The following is a 13492-nucleotide window of genomic DNA, read 5'->3' as shown; positions in this document are numbered from 1 at the left end:
AGAATATGTACAAAACATGTATCAGATGGCTGATGCCTAGAAGAGCTTCATTTTTTAAACTTGCCACTGTAACCAAGCTTGGACAAAGGCGTCGGTTAATAAAAAATAGTGTCAGTCATTACGATTAATCATTGATGACTTCATTGTTACTATGGGTGTTTAACTGACCAGCGACGTTTATTAAAAGGCCCAAACAAGTGAAGTGTCGGGCTTTGATTTGTGTTTCTCATTTGACATGATGATCAACTGACCCCAAAAGAAAGACACTAACTAAGCGAAACGTTGGCATGATTCTTTCCGTGCCACAGCCGCTCCTCCTTTGAACTGCTGGACGTTTTAAACTTTGCAAAAGGCGAAAGTGCAATCTTACCCGTAAAGCTGAGGCGACTGAGCTCTCGCAACAGCGATCTTTCAACTTCGCGTGAAACCGAGAAAGTAGCGGAAGTGGACGGGAACGTGCCGGAACGAACGTGAGCCCTGCACTTTACCTTGTTGTCAGTCGAGCCCGGGAGTCTGACGGACTTTAAAGATGGCTGCGCCCGTGGTGGAGCTCGCGGTGCCGGTGTCTCCGCCGCGACGCCACCGCGGCTAGCCGTCCTCGCGTGTCGGGGCGCGTGCTGTTCCGGTCATGGCGGTTCGGAGGCACGTGGTGTGCGCGCTGTCCGGCGGGGTGGACAGTGCCGTGGCCGCGCTCCTGCTCAAGCGCGCAGGTGACCGAACGCGAACGCGAAGCGAAGGCGACTCAACGCGCAACGTCACGTCAGTGGAGTCGCGCGGCCAGTACGGGAGCTGTGACCTCTGGCCGCGCGCTTGTGTCCGGTGTCCAGCACATACATTCGTTGTTCTCCAGATCACGGGTCATTTCACTCACTGTGTGTATTAAAAGGAGCGTCGATGGTTTTTTGCAGGATACTACGTGACGGGAGTTCTCATGAAGAACTGGGACCACCTGGAGGAGCGCGGCGCGTGCGCTGCGGAGCAGGACTGCGAGGACGCCTACAGGGTGTGTAGGACGCTAGACGTGCCCTTCCACCAGGTGTCCTACGTCAAAGAGTACTGGAACGAAGTGTTCAGGTAAGCCGCGTCCGGTCCGGCTCCACCCAACACAGCAGTGTGATCGCTGTGTTCGCGCATCCGTTCGTTTGTTTAGCTCAGCCACTTGAGCAATTTAGGGCAAGTACACGCTCGCCTAAAGTACTACAGCTGGTGGGATTCGAACCTGCAACCGTTGGTTCCAAAAGCAGCAGTAGCAGCTCTGGTCCAACCACTGCGCTACCCGCTACCCGCCTCGGTCAGTTTTGTTGTTGTTATTTGTTCCAGTGCCCGGTTTGGGCCAGCGGGGGGCGTAGCGTTTAGGGCTCCTGCCTTTGGGTTCGAATCCCGTAGTGCCGTAGCACCCAAGATCACGTGTGCTTACCCTGAATCCAACCGATCCAAGATGCCATATTTACCAACATTATAATTACTTGTTAAACACTGGCTTACAAATTGTTATGTTCTAGAATGCCCAGGAGGGGTGGGCAACCGCTGGCCCGTGGACCCCCAGAGTTTTTTTTTCTCCCTCAACCTTCAGTTGGGAGTTTTTGTTCCTTTCCCCGGTGGCCAGTAGGTATACTTACAGCTCTATAATAAGTTCTTCGCTATGGTAGCCGTTAGTCGGCCGTCCTCTTTGATTGTATCTGTGTTAAAGTGCTCTGTGTCACTGCGTGAGAAGAGCGCTCTATAAAAAATAAAAATAATAATAGTAATAACTGACTGATTACGGCACGGAAGACCCTCCCTGTGTAAAGGGGTAAATCGTCGCAAGTCGCCTTGGAGAAAAGCGTCGTCTAAACGAGTAAGTGAGAGTGCGTTCGTTTTGTTGATGTTAAGTGAATTTTGACTCTTTGCAGTAATCTTCTGAAGGAGTACCAGAGTGGCAGGACACCCAACCCAGACGTACTGTGTAACAAGCACATCAAATTCAAGCACTTCTTCCAGTACGCCGTCGGCACGCTGGGTGCGTAACGCTCGGCCCCCTCGGCTTTCTGTACGTCCTCGACGAGTCTTTCGTTTTAAAGCAGCAGGTGGCGCGGTGGTTAGAGCCCCAAAAATCCCGGATTTGAATCTCGCCCCACGGCGTAGTACCCTTGAGCAAGGCATCTACCCTGAATTGCTCCGGTAAAATTACCCAGCTGTATACATGAGTAATTACATGCAAGTAGCTTAACATTTTGAGTCGTTTTAGAGAAAAGCAGCAGCTGTGTCACTAAACAAACTGCACATGTATTCATTTAACTGACAGTTTTCTCCAAAGCACCTCACAGTGTTAATCTACCCATTTATACAGCTGGGTAATTTTTACTGGACCGATTTAGGGAAGGCACCTTGCTCAAGGGTACTAGAGCCAGAGGTGACACTCGAACCTGCGACCTTTGGGGCTGAAGTCAGTAGCTTTAACCACTATGCTACCAGCTGTCTGCTTTTCCAAGCATCCTTTCCAAATGAAAGCTGTTGTCTGTCCGTTAAACACTGGTCTCTGTGTGTTCCCATGAGGCGTTCTGAACCCCATTGCTGCGCTTGTGCAGGTGCTGATGCTATGGCAACGGGGCACTATGCCAGGACATCCCAGGAGGACGAGGAGGCGTTCCGACGGAGAGACGTCCCCCTTCCTCGGCCTCTGTTCAGGGATCGCTTTGAGATCAGAAACCGTACGCAAAGCGCTTTTAAGTTTGTTGTAGTGGGATGACGCCCTTCTCACGGGACGGTGCGTGCTAGACGGCGGCACTTCGCACCCGCGATTGGACACTCCTGCCGTGTACTGCCACCGTCACAGCCATCGTGAAACAAATGCGTGGTTATTGAGCTTCGTTCATGTAAAATAAATTGTAAAATAATTTTTATCAGTCCTACCCTTTTTAATCAATATTTGTATTTATTTCTAACACCACCAAATGAATAAGAGAGCGGTGCACAAAGCTGCCTAGGAAGTGCCCCAGAAATGATTTCGGACCTCGCGAACTGCAATAAGGTGTATCTGCGCTTTCTGAAATTTATATTCAAATCCAGACCGAGTTCTTGCTTCCGTTCCTTTTCTTTTATCGGGCAACACTGACTTGTATTGTAGAACGTCTCGTACGGTCCCGTGTTCTCTCTTTGTTTTGAAACACGTCCCTCTCTGCCAAGCAGCGGTAAGACTGTATCAGGGAGCCGATCGCCTTAAGGACCAGACGTTTTTCCTCAGCCAGATCTCCCAGGATGCACTGCGCCGGACACTCTTCCCCCTTGCAGGGCTGACTAAAGATTTTGTGAAGAAGATGGCAGCGGAGGCTGGCTTCCAGCATCTCCTAAATAAAAAGGAGGTAGTGTACGTTGAAGTGATTCATCGCTATATGCAAACTGCCCTCTGGGAGTAAACGGTGTTTCTGTGGTTATTTTGTCGTGTGGAATAATTCAAAGTACGATGTAGTACCCTCGAGCGAGATACTTGCCCAAAAATTGCTCCAGTAAAATTGCTCAGCTATATAAACTGCTAAATAATTGTAAGTAGCTCAGAATGTGAGTCGCTTTGGAGAAAAGCATCAGCTAAATAAATAAATGTGTGGTGTGAAATGGTACAGGTAGTCCTACGTTGAGGAAGGGGTCCATTCCGACGACCTCGTCATAAGTTGCATGTCCCCGTATGCTGGATTACGTGAACCGTAATGGTTTAAAAACAGTTAACGTGCATGAATGCTGTCTTGTGTAAAATGGATTTGCTGTATTTAATTAGTAATTAGACACATTATATACGTTGATGCTAATACAGTAAAAGGGGGGTGCAGTGGCGCAGCAGGTTTGACCGGGTCCTCCTCTCTGGTGGGTCTGGGATTCAAGTCCTGTGTGGGGTGCCTTGCGATGGACTGGCGTCCCGTCCTGGGTGCGTCCCCTCCTCCTCCAACCTTGCGCCCTGTGTTGCCGGGTTAGGCTCCGGTTTGCTGCGACCCCGCTTGGGACAAGCAGTTTCAGTGAATGGTGTGTGTGTGTGTGTGTGTGTGTGTGTGTGTGTGTGTGTGTGTGTAATACAGTAAATATATTTCCACACTGCACTATAATTTTCACTTTCAATCTATTGTTTTGCACTTTTTCTTTTCAGCATCACCAGAATCCATTTTTGTTAGCTAGCCATTTTAAATAGATGGTAGTATAAAGGGAGTCACAAACGAAGTGTTTGCAAACAAAACGCAGTGGCTCTTGGGCACCCAAACACTGACCGAGACCCCGGTGACAGATACAGAGCCTCACGGCAGCGCGTCCGGCCGATGTTATAGTACAGCACGTGGAGCACTTGTCCGTGGATGTCACGACCAAACGTCGGGACTCGAAAGGAATGTAATAAAACGAACAGTACGGCCGTCGTAAGTCGAGGATCACCTGCGTAACAAATGCTGATGGATTCATGTTTTCCATTTTCGCAGAGCATGGGAATTTGCTTCATTGGAGAAAGAAACTTCGAGGATTTCATTTTAGAGGTACAACCTGAGAAAATCAAGCCTGCTTCCCAAAAAAAAGTCCAGATTCGAACGAACGGTCTGGTGTCCTGTTTCAACACTCAGCTTTCGCTGTTCTTGTTAGTACTTGGAGCCACAGCCTGGAAACTTTGTCTCCGTCGAAGATGGGAAGATCATGGGAACGCACAAAGGTAGTGAAGATTTTCACCCAGCAGCGCGTCCTTTCGGAACGTGGCGGTGCGCTACTTCGTGACCTTTGTGATTTCGTGCTCTTCGATTCCGCAGGCTGGTTCACCTTCACTTTAGGACAGAGGGCGAGGATCGGAGGGCAGAGGGATGCCTGGTTTGTGGTGGACAAGGACGTCAGCTCGAGGGACGTATTTGTGGTACGTGCGCTTTGCGAAATCTCGTCGCGCGCGGGATCGCGGACGATGTTGTTGAGGCTACGCTGCAACGTTCACAGTGTGACAGGCAGTTCAGCACCTACTGATAGTTGTGCAAAGCCTGCAAAGCGTGAGGCTCCGTGAACATCTCTCGCAGGCTCCGGGGACCAACCACCCAGCGCTGTACCGAGACACGCTGCGGACCGATCGGTTCCACTGGATCGCCGAGGAGCCGCCGGCTGAGCTGGTGCACAGAAAAATGATGGACTGTCAGTTCCGCTTCCAGCATCAGATGCCCCTCAGTGAGTCAGGTGTAATTCTGCTGTTTGGGGGCTCTCACTGTTAGCATGGACGCGGCGATTCGGCATCATTCCCTGTCTTCCAGTACCGTGTACCGTGACTCTGAACCAGGACGGATCCGTTTGGGTCACCATGCACCGGCCAATCAGAGCGCTGACGCTTGGACAGGTGAGTTCAGACACAGACTCCTTGTGTCAAACTCTTCACTTTGTCGAATGACCAGCAGCATAGCCTATCAAGATATTTATTTGGGGGGGGGGGGCGACTTGTCATTTTACTTTTTTGCAGAATGACCACTTTTTATAGCCACTATTTCTATCTCTGTTCATATTTTAAGTGTCTTGGTAGTGACACTTGAGGCTTTTGCACGGACATACAGGTGATCTTTTGTGGACGGATTCGTGGACGCACTTTTTCCCAGAATGCAGAGTGCCATTCTCTGCCGGTCTCTTACTCTACAAAGGGGCTTCTTCGTCTTGGGTCAACCCTTTTATTGGGAAGCCACTACAGAGGGAGCAACAATGAGCCTGTCGGCTGTAGCGGAGCACGTTGGGCTGACTGCCAGCGCTTGGGTTTGTTTGATGGAGAGAGAGAGAGGGACAGAGAAAGAGACAGGAACACGATGACCTGTGTATGAGAGACAGTGAAAGTAGGTTGGGGGGCTGCCAGTCCGGTGCTCGGGACAGAACAAAGCCCCAGTGTGGACCGCCCGGAGGGCTACTCCATGTCACCCTGGCTCCGTTAGCCTTCTCTGTGTCCCTCTGAGAGCTAATCCCCCAGCCGAGATGGTATCTACCGTCTGCCTGTCGGTCAGCCTGCCGTGTTTTACAAACCTGTTTCTCGGCTCATATCGGCTGTCCGTCTGTACGCGTGCGTGGCCGTTAACCTCCGGGCGTGTCGGTGTGTCGTTTGGTTCGTCTGTGCCTGTCCTAGGGGCCTGCGTACCGTGTCTCTGTGCGTCGTTCTGTGGCGTTCCCCGTGTCCCCATCTCTCTCTCTCTCTCGTTTTGCCTACATCTGTACGGCGTTCTGTGCGTCCATGCGGTTTCTGGGTGCGCCCGTGTCATTTACCCCCACCTCGCTCTCTCCCCCTCTGTCCCTTGTGCCTTGATCAGTTTGCAGTGCTTTACAAGGGGGAAGAGTGCCTGGGCAGCGGGAAGATCGTGCGCCTGGGTCCCTCGCTCCACACCTTGCAGCGGGGCCGGGATCGCCTGAAGACCGCCTCTGAGAGCGACGGCGATCGCACCACGGGGCCGGTCGGCTGAGGAGCTCGAGTGCGGCTCCAGCGTGAGAGCGGCGCCGCTTTCGCAGGCGTGCGGAAAGGACTCTCTGCGATCTTGAGCCGCTCAGCTCCTAAGACACATTTCAACGCCTCACACAATGACTGGCTACTGCTTTAGGGTTGTACACTGTTTCACTTCAGAGCTGGATGGTTGGTACGTGCTACTGGATGGGATGTGACCTGTGTGAGTCATGCGTTAAATCAAGGTATACATTTAAATCAAAATTCAAATCAGAGCAGCAGGTGATACTCTTTAATATGTACAAATGTGGTTGTTTTGTTCGGTGTTGTCAGTTTCCACACTGCATGTTTCTTTTTGAACCTTCGACAAAAGTGCCTTTTACCCAGATTTGTGTCATTTGTCTCCTAATTTGGGTTTTTGGGTTCTTTACTCCAAGATCTAGTAACGTTGTGCGGAAATTGTTTTCTCCAAAAGTAACTGACATAGAAGTTGTTTGAATGTCAGAAAAAGACCTACTGAGACACAGTTCCACATCAACTGTCGTAGTTAAAGAAAAAAACGTATACAGTTTGTAAGTGGAAAATAAATTTAAGTCCAGATGAATCCGAAATGTGAGGCAGCTCTTTTGCACAGCTCTGCTGTCCTGGAAGAAGCATTTGGGCCATTTTGTGTATCACAATAACACATGTCGCATTCATGTCTATTATTGTACTCTTTGTGGCCGTGAGGCCCGTTCATTTTCCACTTTTTAGTTTGGTTTTTAGCTTCCGATTTTGTTTAACTTTTGTTTTTAAACTTCTTCACATTAAAAACTCCCTTTCAGGGCACATGACAGTAATGTGAAAGGTTTTTTAAAACGAATGAAAAATCATTCATCTGCTAAACAGTGGCCTCAAATTATTCACATCAATGTATAAATTTTTGTTTGGACATAGCGCAGTAAAAGCCTGAAGTTTTCCTCAGTTTTTGGTGAGCTCTTTATCCGCACTGTTTATGTTATTCTGCTTTTTCCAGATTTATTACGGGGCCGAATTAACGGAATGTATGCAATACAGTAAACGGACACAGTGTACAGACGGAGGTGTCCGCTAGAGGGCGCTCAGCGAACTGGTTATTAACACACATAATTGTGTTTTTTTTTTTTTTTTTTTTTTTCTTTTTACTTCATTGACAAAATAACAATTATAAGAGTTAGGATTGTGTGTAGGACAAGGAACCAGATATTCAAGCAAACAACAATGCCAGAGGGGATGCAACAAAGAGTGAGTGAGTAAATAAATAAATGGAAGAAAAACAAATATACACACATTAAAGAATAATGAAACTCAACCACAAACAAGGCAAACAGACAGTAAGTGGGGTTTGACACAAGGGGGGCTACGGAGTGACGTTTCAGTTTGCCTCCAAAACACGACCAGAAGCTCCGTTCTGTACTTCATGAGAAAACAAAGAGGTCCCTTAACTCTCTTCTCAATCAGGTGGTAGTTGGTTCCAATCTCAGCTGTAGTGCTGAACATAACTGTGTGTGTGGTGTGTGTGTCGGGGTGTTCAGTAATGTAGGTACCAATTAAAGTGAGAATTAATTCTAGTCAGCGCAAAAAAGTCACTTCCCTCTTCATTTGCAACTATTTGCAGTAACAGAGCCAGAATGCGAATTTTCCCGAATTTCTTCTGATTTCAGAACTAATTTGATACACATGTTTAAAGCAAATGTGTTCATGACTTAACTCGGTATTAAGTGACACATCATCTCCAGTGGTCCAGTGACTGGAGTCATGACCAAACTCCCTACAGTATCCGGGGCTCGATTCACCGTGTCGTTGGTTATTATTATTATAATTATAATAAACTAAAGCAGTTATTAGAAACGGCCGAAACTGTTATCGAGCGAAACAGAGTAAACCCCGCCGCTGTGTGTGTGTATTGTGTCTCAGGTGCGGTCCTCCCGCAGGTGGAGGAGAGGCGCGTTCCCGTGCGTGCCGCGCGCGAGCCGAGCCAAGCCAAGCCAAGCCAAGGCGAGCTGTGGGAGGAGAGCCGCGCGGAGCCATTTTGAGGGCATTTTGAACGGGGAGCGGGCGAGAGACGGGATCGCGCTGCGCGGACACGGCGCCGGCGCTTCTTCTCCAACTTTTCTCAAACTTCCCGTGGGCTTCGGGTCGGCGACGCGGACGGCAGATGCCTTTTCCGGCGGCTGCGCTGCCGAACCCGCGCGGATCCCGGTGCTTTTGAAGAGCATGGAAGCGGCGGTGCGTTGGCTGTGGGCTGCGCTTCTCCTCCACCACGTACCTGCGCTCAGGTGTCTCCTCCACGTGCACGTCGCGGACCACTCGCCCCCCGGGGCTCTCGTGGCCAACGTGTCCGTGGGAGCGGGCTGGCGCTACGCGCTCGAGCGGAGCGCGGCTGCCGGGCGCGCGGCGGAGCGCTGGCTCGCGGTGGACGGACGGCGCGGGCTCGTGCTCGTGTCCCGCGCAGCGGACTGTGCCGCTTTGCCCGGGAACCCGGCGCCCGTGCGCGTCAGGATCAGCTCGCTCACGGCGCGGCACTTCATCCTGGTGCGTTTGAGCGCCTTCGTGCACGGCCACGGCTGCTCCTACAAGACGCGCGAAGCCGAAGGACGGAGCCGCGGGAGGAAGGAGCCCGATGTGCACCTTAACTACTTGTGGGGAGCCGGGGACGCGCCGCGCTCCCCCGCAGCAGGTGAGTCCCCGCTGAACGCCTCGGCGGCGCTGCTGTCCCGGTTGTGGCGGAGCCTGCGGCTGTCAGCGCCGTCGTGCGCCCGGAGGAGCGGGGACGCGGCAGGGAGCGCGGAGCTCCTGTGCGCGGCGCGCGGCTCGCGCAGCTCGCGCGGCCCGGCCGCGGCGGTCTCCGTGCGCGTGAGCTGGCGCGCGTCCACGCGGACGCGCAGCGGCAGGAGGAAGAAGAGGAGCGTCAACTCGGCGCCGCAGTTCCAGCTGCCCAACTACCAGGTGTCGGTGCCCGAGAACGAGCCCGCGGGCACCCGCGTCATCACCCTCAAGGCCGTGGACCCGGACGACGGAGAGGACGGTCGAGTCCGGTACTCCATCGAGGCCCTTTTCGACAGCAGGTCCAACGACCTCTTCCAAATCGACGCGCGCACGGGCAGCGTCTCGACCACGCAGCCCTTGGACAGGGAGCTCAAGGACACGCACGTGTTCAAAGTGACCGCCGCCGACCGCGGGGCCCCTCCGAGATCGGCCACGACGTTCCTCACGGTGACCGTCAGCGACACCAACGACCACGGGCCCGTGTTCGAGCAGACCGAGTACAGGGTCGGCATTCGGGAGAACGTGGAGGTGGGCTTCGAGGTCCTCACCATCAGGGCCACGGACGGGGACGCGCCGTCGAACGCCAACACGATCTATAGGATCGTGAACGGGGACGGCGTGAACTCGGGCTTCGAAATCGACTCCCGGAACGGGCTGGTTAAGATCAGGGTGCGCCCCGACCGCGAGACCACGTCGAAGTACCAGCTGATAGTGGAGGCCAACGACCAAGGAAAAGACCCGGGGCCCCGCAGCGCCACGGCCACGGTGCACATCACGGTAGAGGACGAGAACGACAACTACCCCCAGTTCAGCGAGAAACGCTACGTGGTCCAGGTGCCGGAGAACGTGGCGGTCAACACCGAGGTGGCCCGGGTGGAGGCCACGGACAAAGACGAGGGCAACAACGCGAAGGTCCACTACAGCATCATCAGCGGAAACGTCAAGGGCCAGTTTTACATCCACTCCCCGACGGGGGTCATCGACGTCATCAACCCTCTGGACTACGAGATGATCCGCGAGTACAACTTGCGCATAAAAGCGCAGGATGGCGGCAGGCCCCCCCTCATAAACAGCACGGGGGTGGTAGTCGTGCAGGTGGTGGATGTCAACGACAACGTCCCCATGTTTGTGAGCACCCCGTTCCAGGCCACCGTGCTGGAGAACGTGGTTGTCGGATATTCCGTGATCCACATCCAGGCTATTGACGCGGACTCCGGGGACAACGCCCGTCTGGAATACAGGCTGCTGGACACGGCCCCTGGCTTTCCCTTCACCGTTAACAACAGCACCGGGTGGATCACCGTGGCCACGGAGCTGGACAGGGAGACCACCGAGTACTACACCTTTGGTGTCGAAGCGCGGGATCACGGGATACCTTCGATGTCGTCGTCGGCCAGCGTGAGCATTACGGTGCTGGACGTAAACGACAATATCCCCACGTTCACGCAGAAGGTGTACAATCTGAAAATCAACGAGGACGCGGTGGTGGGGACCAGCGTGCTGACGGTCACGGCCGTCGACCGCGACGTTAACAGCGTGGTGACCTATCAGATCACGAGCGGGAACACGCGGAACCGCTTCGCCATCACCAGCCAGAGCGGCGGCGGGCTGATCACGCTCGCCCTGCCGCTGGACTACAAGCAGGAGCGCCAGTACGTCCTTAGCGTGACCGCCTCGGACGGCACGCGCTACGACACGGCGCAGGTCTTCGTCAACGTCACCGACGCCAACACCCATCGGCCCGTTTTCCAGAGCGCCAGCTACCAGGTGCTGGTCAGCGAGGACCGGCCCGTCGGCTCCACCGTGGTGGTGATCGGCGCCACCGACGAGGACACGGGGGAGAACGCGCGCATCACCTACGTCATGGAAGACAACGTGCCCCAGTTTGCGATCGACCCAGATTCGGGGGCCATCACCACGCAGATGGAGATGGACTACGAGGACCAGGCCTCCTACACGCTGGCCATCATCGCTCGTGACAACGGCATCCCGCAGAAGTCTGACATGACGTACGTGGAGATCATCGTCCTGGATGCCAACGACAACGCTCCTCAGTTCCTCCGCGACGTCTACCAGGGCACCGTGTTTGAGGACGCCCCGATATATACCAGCGTCCTTCAAATTTCTGCCTCCGACAGGGACTCCGGGTCCAACGGGAGGTTGAGCTACACCTTCCAGGGAGGAGACGACGGCGAGGGCGACTTTCTCATCGAGCCCTACTCCGGGATCATCAGGACGGCCCGGAAGCTGGACCGGGAGAACGTGGCCGAGTACAGCCTGAAGGCCTACGCCGTGGATAAGGGCGTCCCTCCGTTGAGGGCTGCGGTGGACATCCGGGTGTCCGTGCAGGACATTAATGACAACGCGCCTGTGTTTGAGAAGGACGAGCTGGACGTCTTAGTGGAGGAAAACAGCCCCGTGGGATCCGTCGTGGCCCGGATCACGGCTACCGATCCGGACGTGGGACCCAACGCTCAGATCATGTACCAAATTGTGGAGGGCAACGTTCCGGAGGTCTTTCAGTTGGACATTTTCTCCGGGGATCTCGTTGCGCTCGTGGACTTGGACTACGAGACGCGGACGGAATACGTCATCGTGGTCCAGGCGACGTCGGCGCCCCTGGTCAGCCGCACCACTGTCCGCGTGAAGCTGGTCGACGTGAACGATAACGACCCGGTGCTGCGGGATTTCGAGATCGTATTCAACAACTACGTGACCAACAAGTCCAACAGCTTCCCCACGGGGGTGATCGGCAAGGTCCCTGCCCGCGACCCCGACGTGACCGATAGGCTCCGCTACAGCTTCGTGGAGGGGAACGAGCTCCATCTTCTCATCCTGAACCAGGACACGGGCGACCTCCGGCTCAGCCGAGACCTGGACAACAACCGGCCTTTGGAGGCCACCATGAAAGTGTCGGTCACAGGTAGGACCTCTCGCCGCCTTCGTTTTGGCGTACGCGGCGGTCATCGAGGTGCTGTTTTTCTCTTGGCTTCTTATAGAATCGGACGTGAGCGGTCGACTTGCTTCCTACGATAAACGGAGACCAAATTGCCTTCTCGACTCGGTTAATGGTGTAGGAGCCGGAGCCGGAGCCGGTTCGGCTGCTTTCAGGCTGTTTGCGTGTGACCTTACCTGTCTCTTGGTATGCAGTAGGTGCTCTGCAGACATTTAACACCAACCATCTAATGTTAATCCAAAGGCTGGTCACATTCGTGCACATGCTGGTTATCAAGGGCTGTTTTTAAGGAGCTGCTGAGCTTTTGCCAAGTGTTACTCTACACCGCTAACTCGCTTCGCCTTCTGCTGCTTATTGACATTGACGTGTCGCCGAAACAGCTGTTGTGCTTAACGTTGAACTCGGTCCGTGTGGATCTTGGATGTTCTCCATGTTTGTGTGGGTTTCCTCTTGGGTGCTCTGGTTTCCTCCCACAGTCCAAAGACACGGGTTTTAGGTGAACTGGCGTGCGTGCGTGCTTGCACGCGTGAAGGCTTACGGACTGTCACGATTTGCCACTGCTGTTATTAAGGAGCGCGTGTCGAGCCCTGACGAGTGACAGGACCGGTTCCGTTCCCATGGTCTCGCTTATTAGTGACCGCGTGCTGTTTATTTCCGCCAGCGGCTCCGTGTCGTCGGGTCACTGTCCCCAAGTACCGCCCCGGGCTGTTGCTCTCCGTCCCCATTGTCTGCCCTTTGAGTTTACGCCGGTCCCCTCACCGTAACTATTTTTTATTCCCCCGCTCATTCTCAGCGTCCAGCCCCGCGTTATTCTGTTTGGGGGCTACCGATGGTTACTTTTAATGCGCTGTCCAGTGGGTCCCCCCACTTCCCCCCTTCCGCCCATCCGCAGGGACACCGGGAACTCCCGCCGTCCTCCGCAGCAACGGAGCCCGACGCTTTTACCTCGTCCCTGCAGGATGTCGGGGGACGGCCTGGACGACCGAGACGCGTCCGCAGGGATGGAGCTCAGCAGCGCGCGTCGGTCGCGTCGCGTGTTCCGCGCCTTGGAAACGATGAGAATGAAGCGCCCTTGCGGAGCTGCCCCCGCAGGCTTGGTTAAGGGGTTCGGAAACAATCCGGTCCCAAGTTAACGCGTCCGGTCTCGCGCTGAGATTGTCGCCTCTCATGAAAACTGCTCCTTTCTTGTGTCCTTAGACAGGTGTGTGTTTCGGGTCGGCGATCGCTCCTGTTAATGGGCCGAGGATTTCGTCTGCGAGGCTTAAAAAGAGTACGGCGAAGCGTTCGGGTAAAGGAAGGTAATCGGAAGGTAATAAAAACGGTTCTGATATGTGTGTGTTTGCGTATCCCCTCCA

General features: G+C 54.0%; 2 protein-coding genes across 4 annotated transcripts in view; both read left to right on the top strand.

The window, feature by feature from the left end:
- The first annotated feature begins 549 nt into the window (after window positions 1–549).
- trmu (tRNA 5-methylaminomethyl-2-thiouridylate methyltransferase) lies at window positions 550–7513 on the top strand. Of its 3 annotated transcripts, XM_029247234.1 has the most exons (11): window positions 550–710; window positions 909–1074; window positions 1893–1999; window positions 2568–2690; window positions 3169–3341; window positions 4437–4490; window positions 4594–4660; window positions 4755–4855; window positions 5010–5154; window positions 5238–5320; window positions 6267–7513. In XM_029247234.1, the coding sequence occupies exons 1-11, from the start codon at window positions 629–631 to the stop codon at window positions 6414–6416; spliced, it is 1251 nt and encodes a 416-aa protein (XP_029103067.1). In that variant the 5' UTR covers window positions 550–628; the 3' UTR covers window positions 6417–7513. The 3 variants fall into 3 exon arrangements, with proteins under 3 accessions (XP_029103067.1, XP_029103068.1, XP_029103069.1); XM_029247235.1 differs by lacking the exon at window positions 2568–2690; XM_029247236.1 differs by lacking the exon at window positions 5238–5320.
- A 706-nt stretch (window positions 7514–8219) lies between these two features.
- celsr1a (cadherin EGF LAG seven-pass G-type receptor 1a) overlaps window positions 8220–13492 on the top strand; it is a 67926-nt gene continuing 62653 nt past the window's right edge. The window contains exon 1 of the mRNA XM_018729833.2: window positions 8220–12104. Coding sequence (XP_018585349.2) covers window positions 8630–12104 — 3475 coding nt within the window. The 5' untranslated portion in view covers window positions 8220–8629. The remainder of the gene's footprint in view (window positions 12105–13492) is intronic.

Source organism: Scleropages formosus, chromosome 21 (assembly GCF_900964775.1).
Source record: "Scleropages formosus chromosome 21, fSclFor1.1, whole genome shotgun sequence".
In the NCBI taxonomy this organism is placed as follows: Eukaryota; Metazoa; Chordata; class Actinopteri; order Osteoglossiformes; family Osteoglossidae; genus Scleropages; species Scleropages formosus.
Note: the sequence above shows the minus strand (reverse complement) of the source record. Positions and strands in the feature narration are given on the sequence as shown.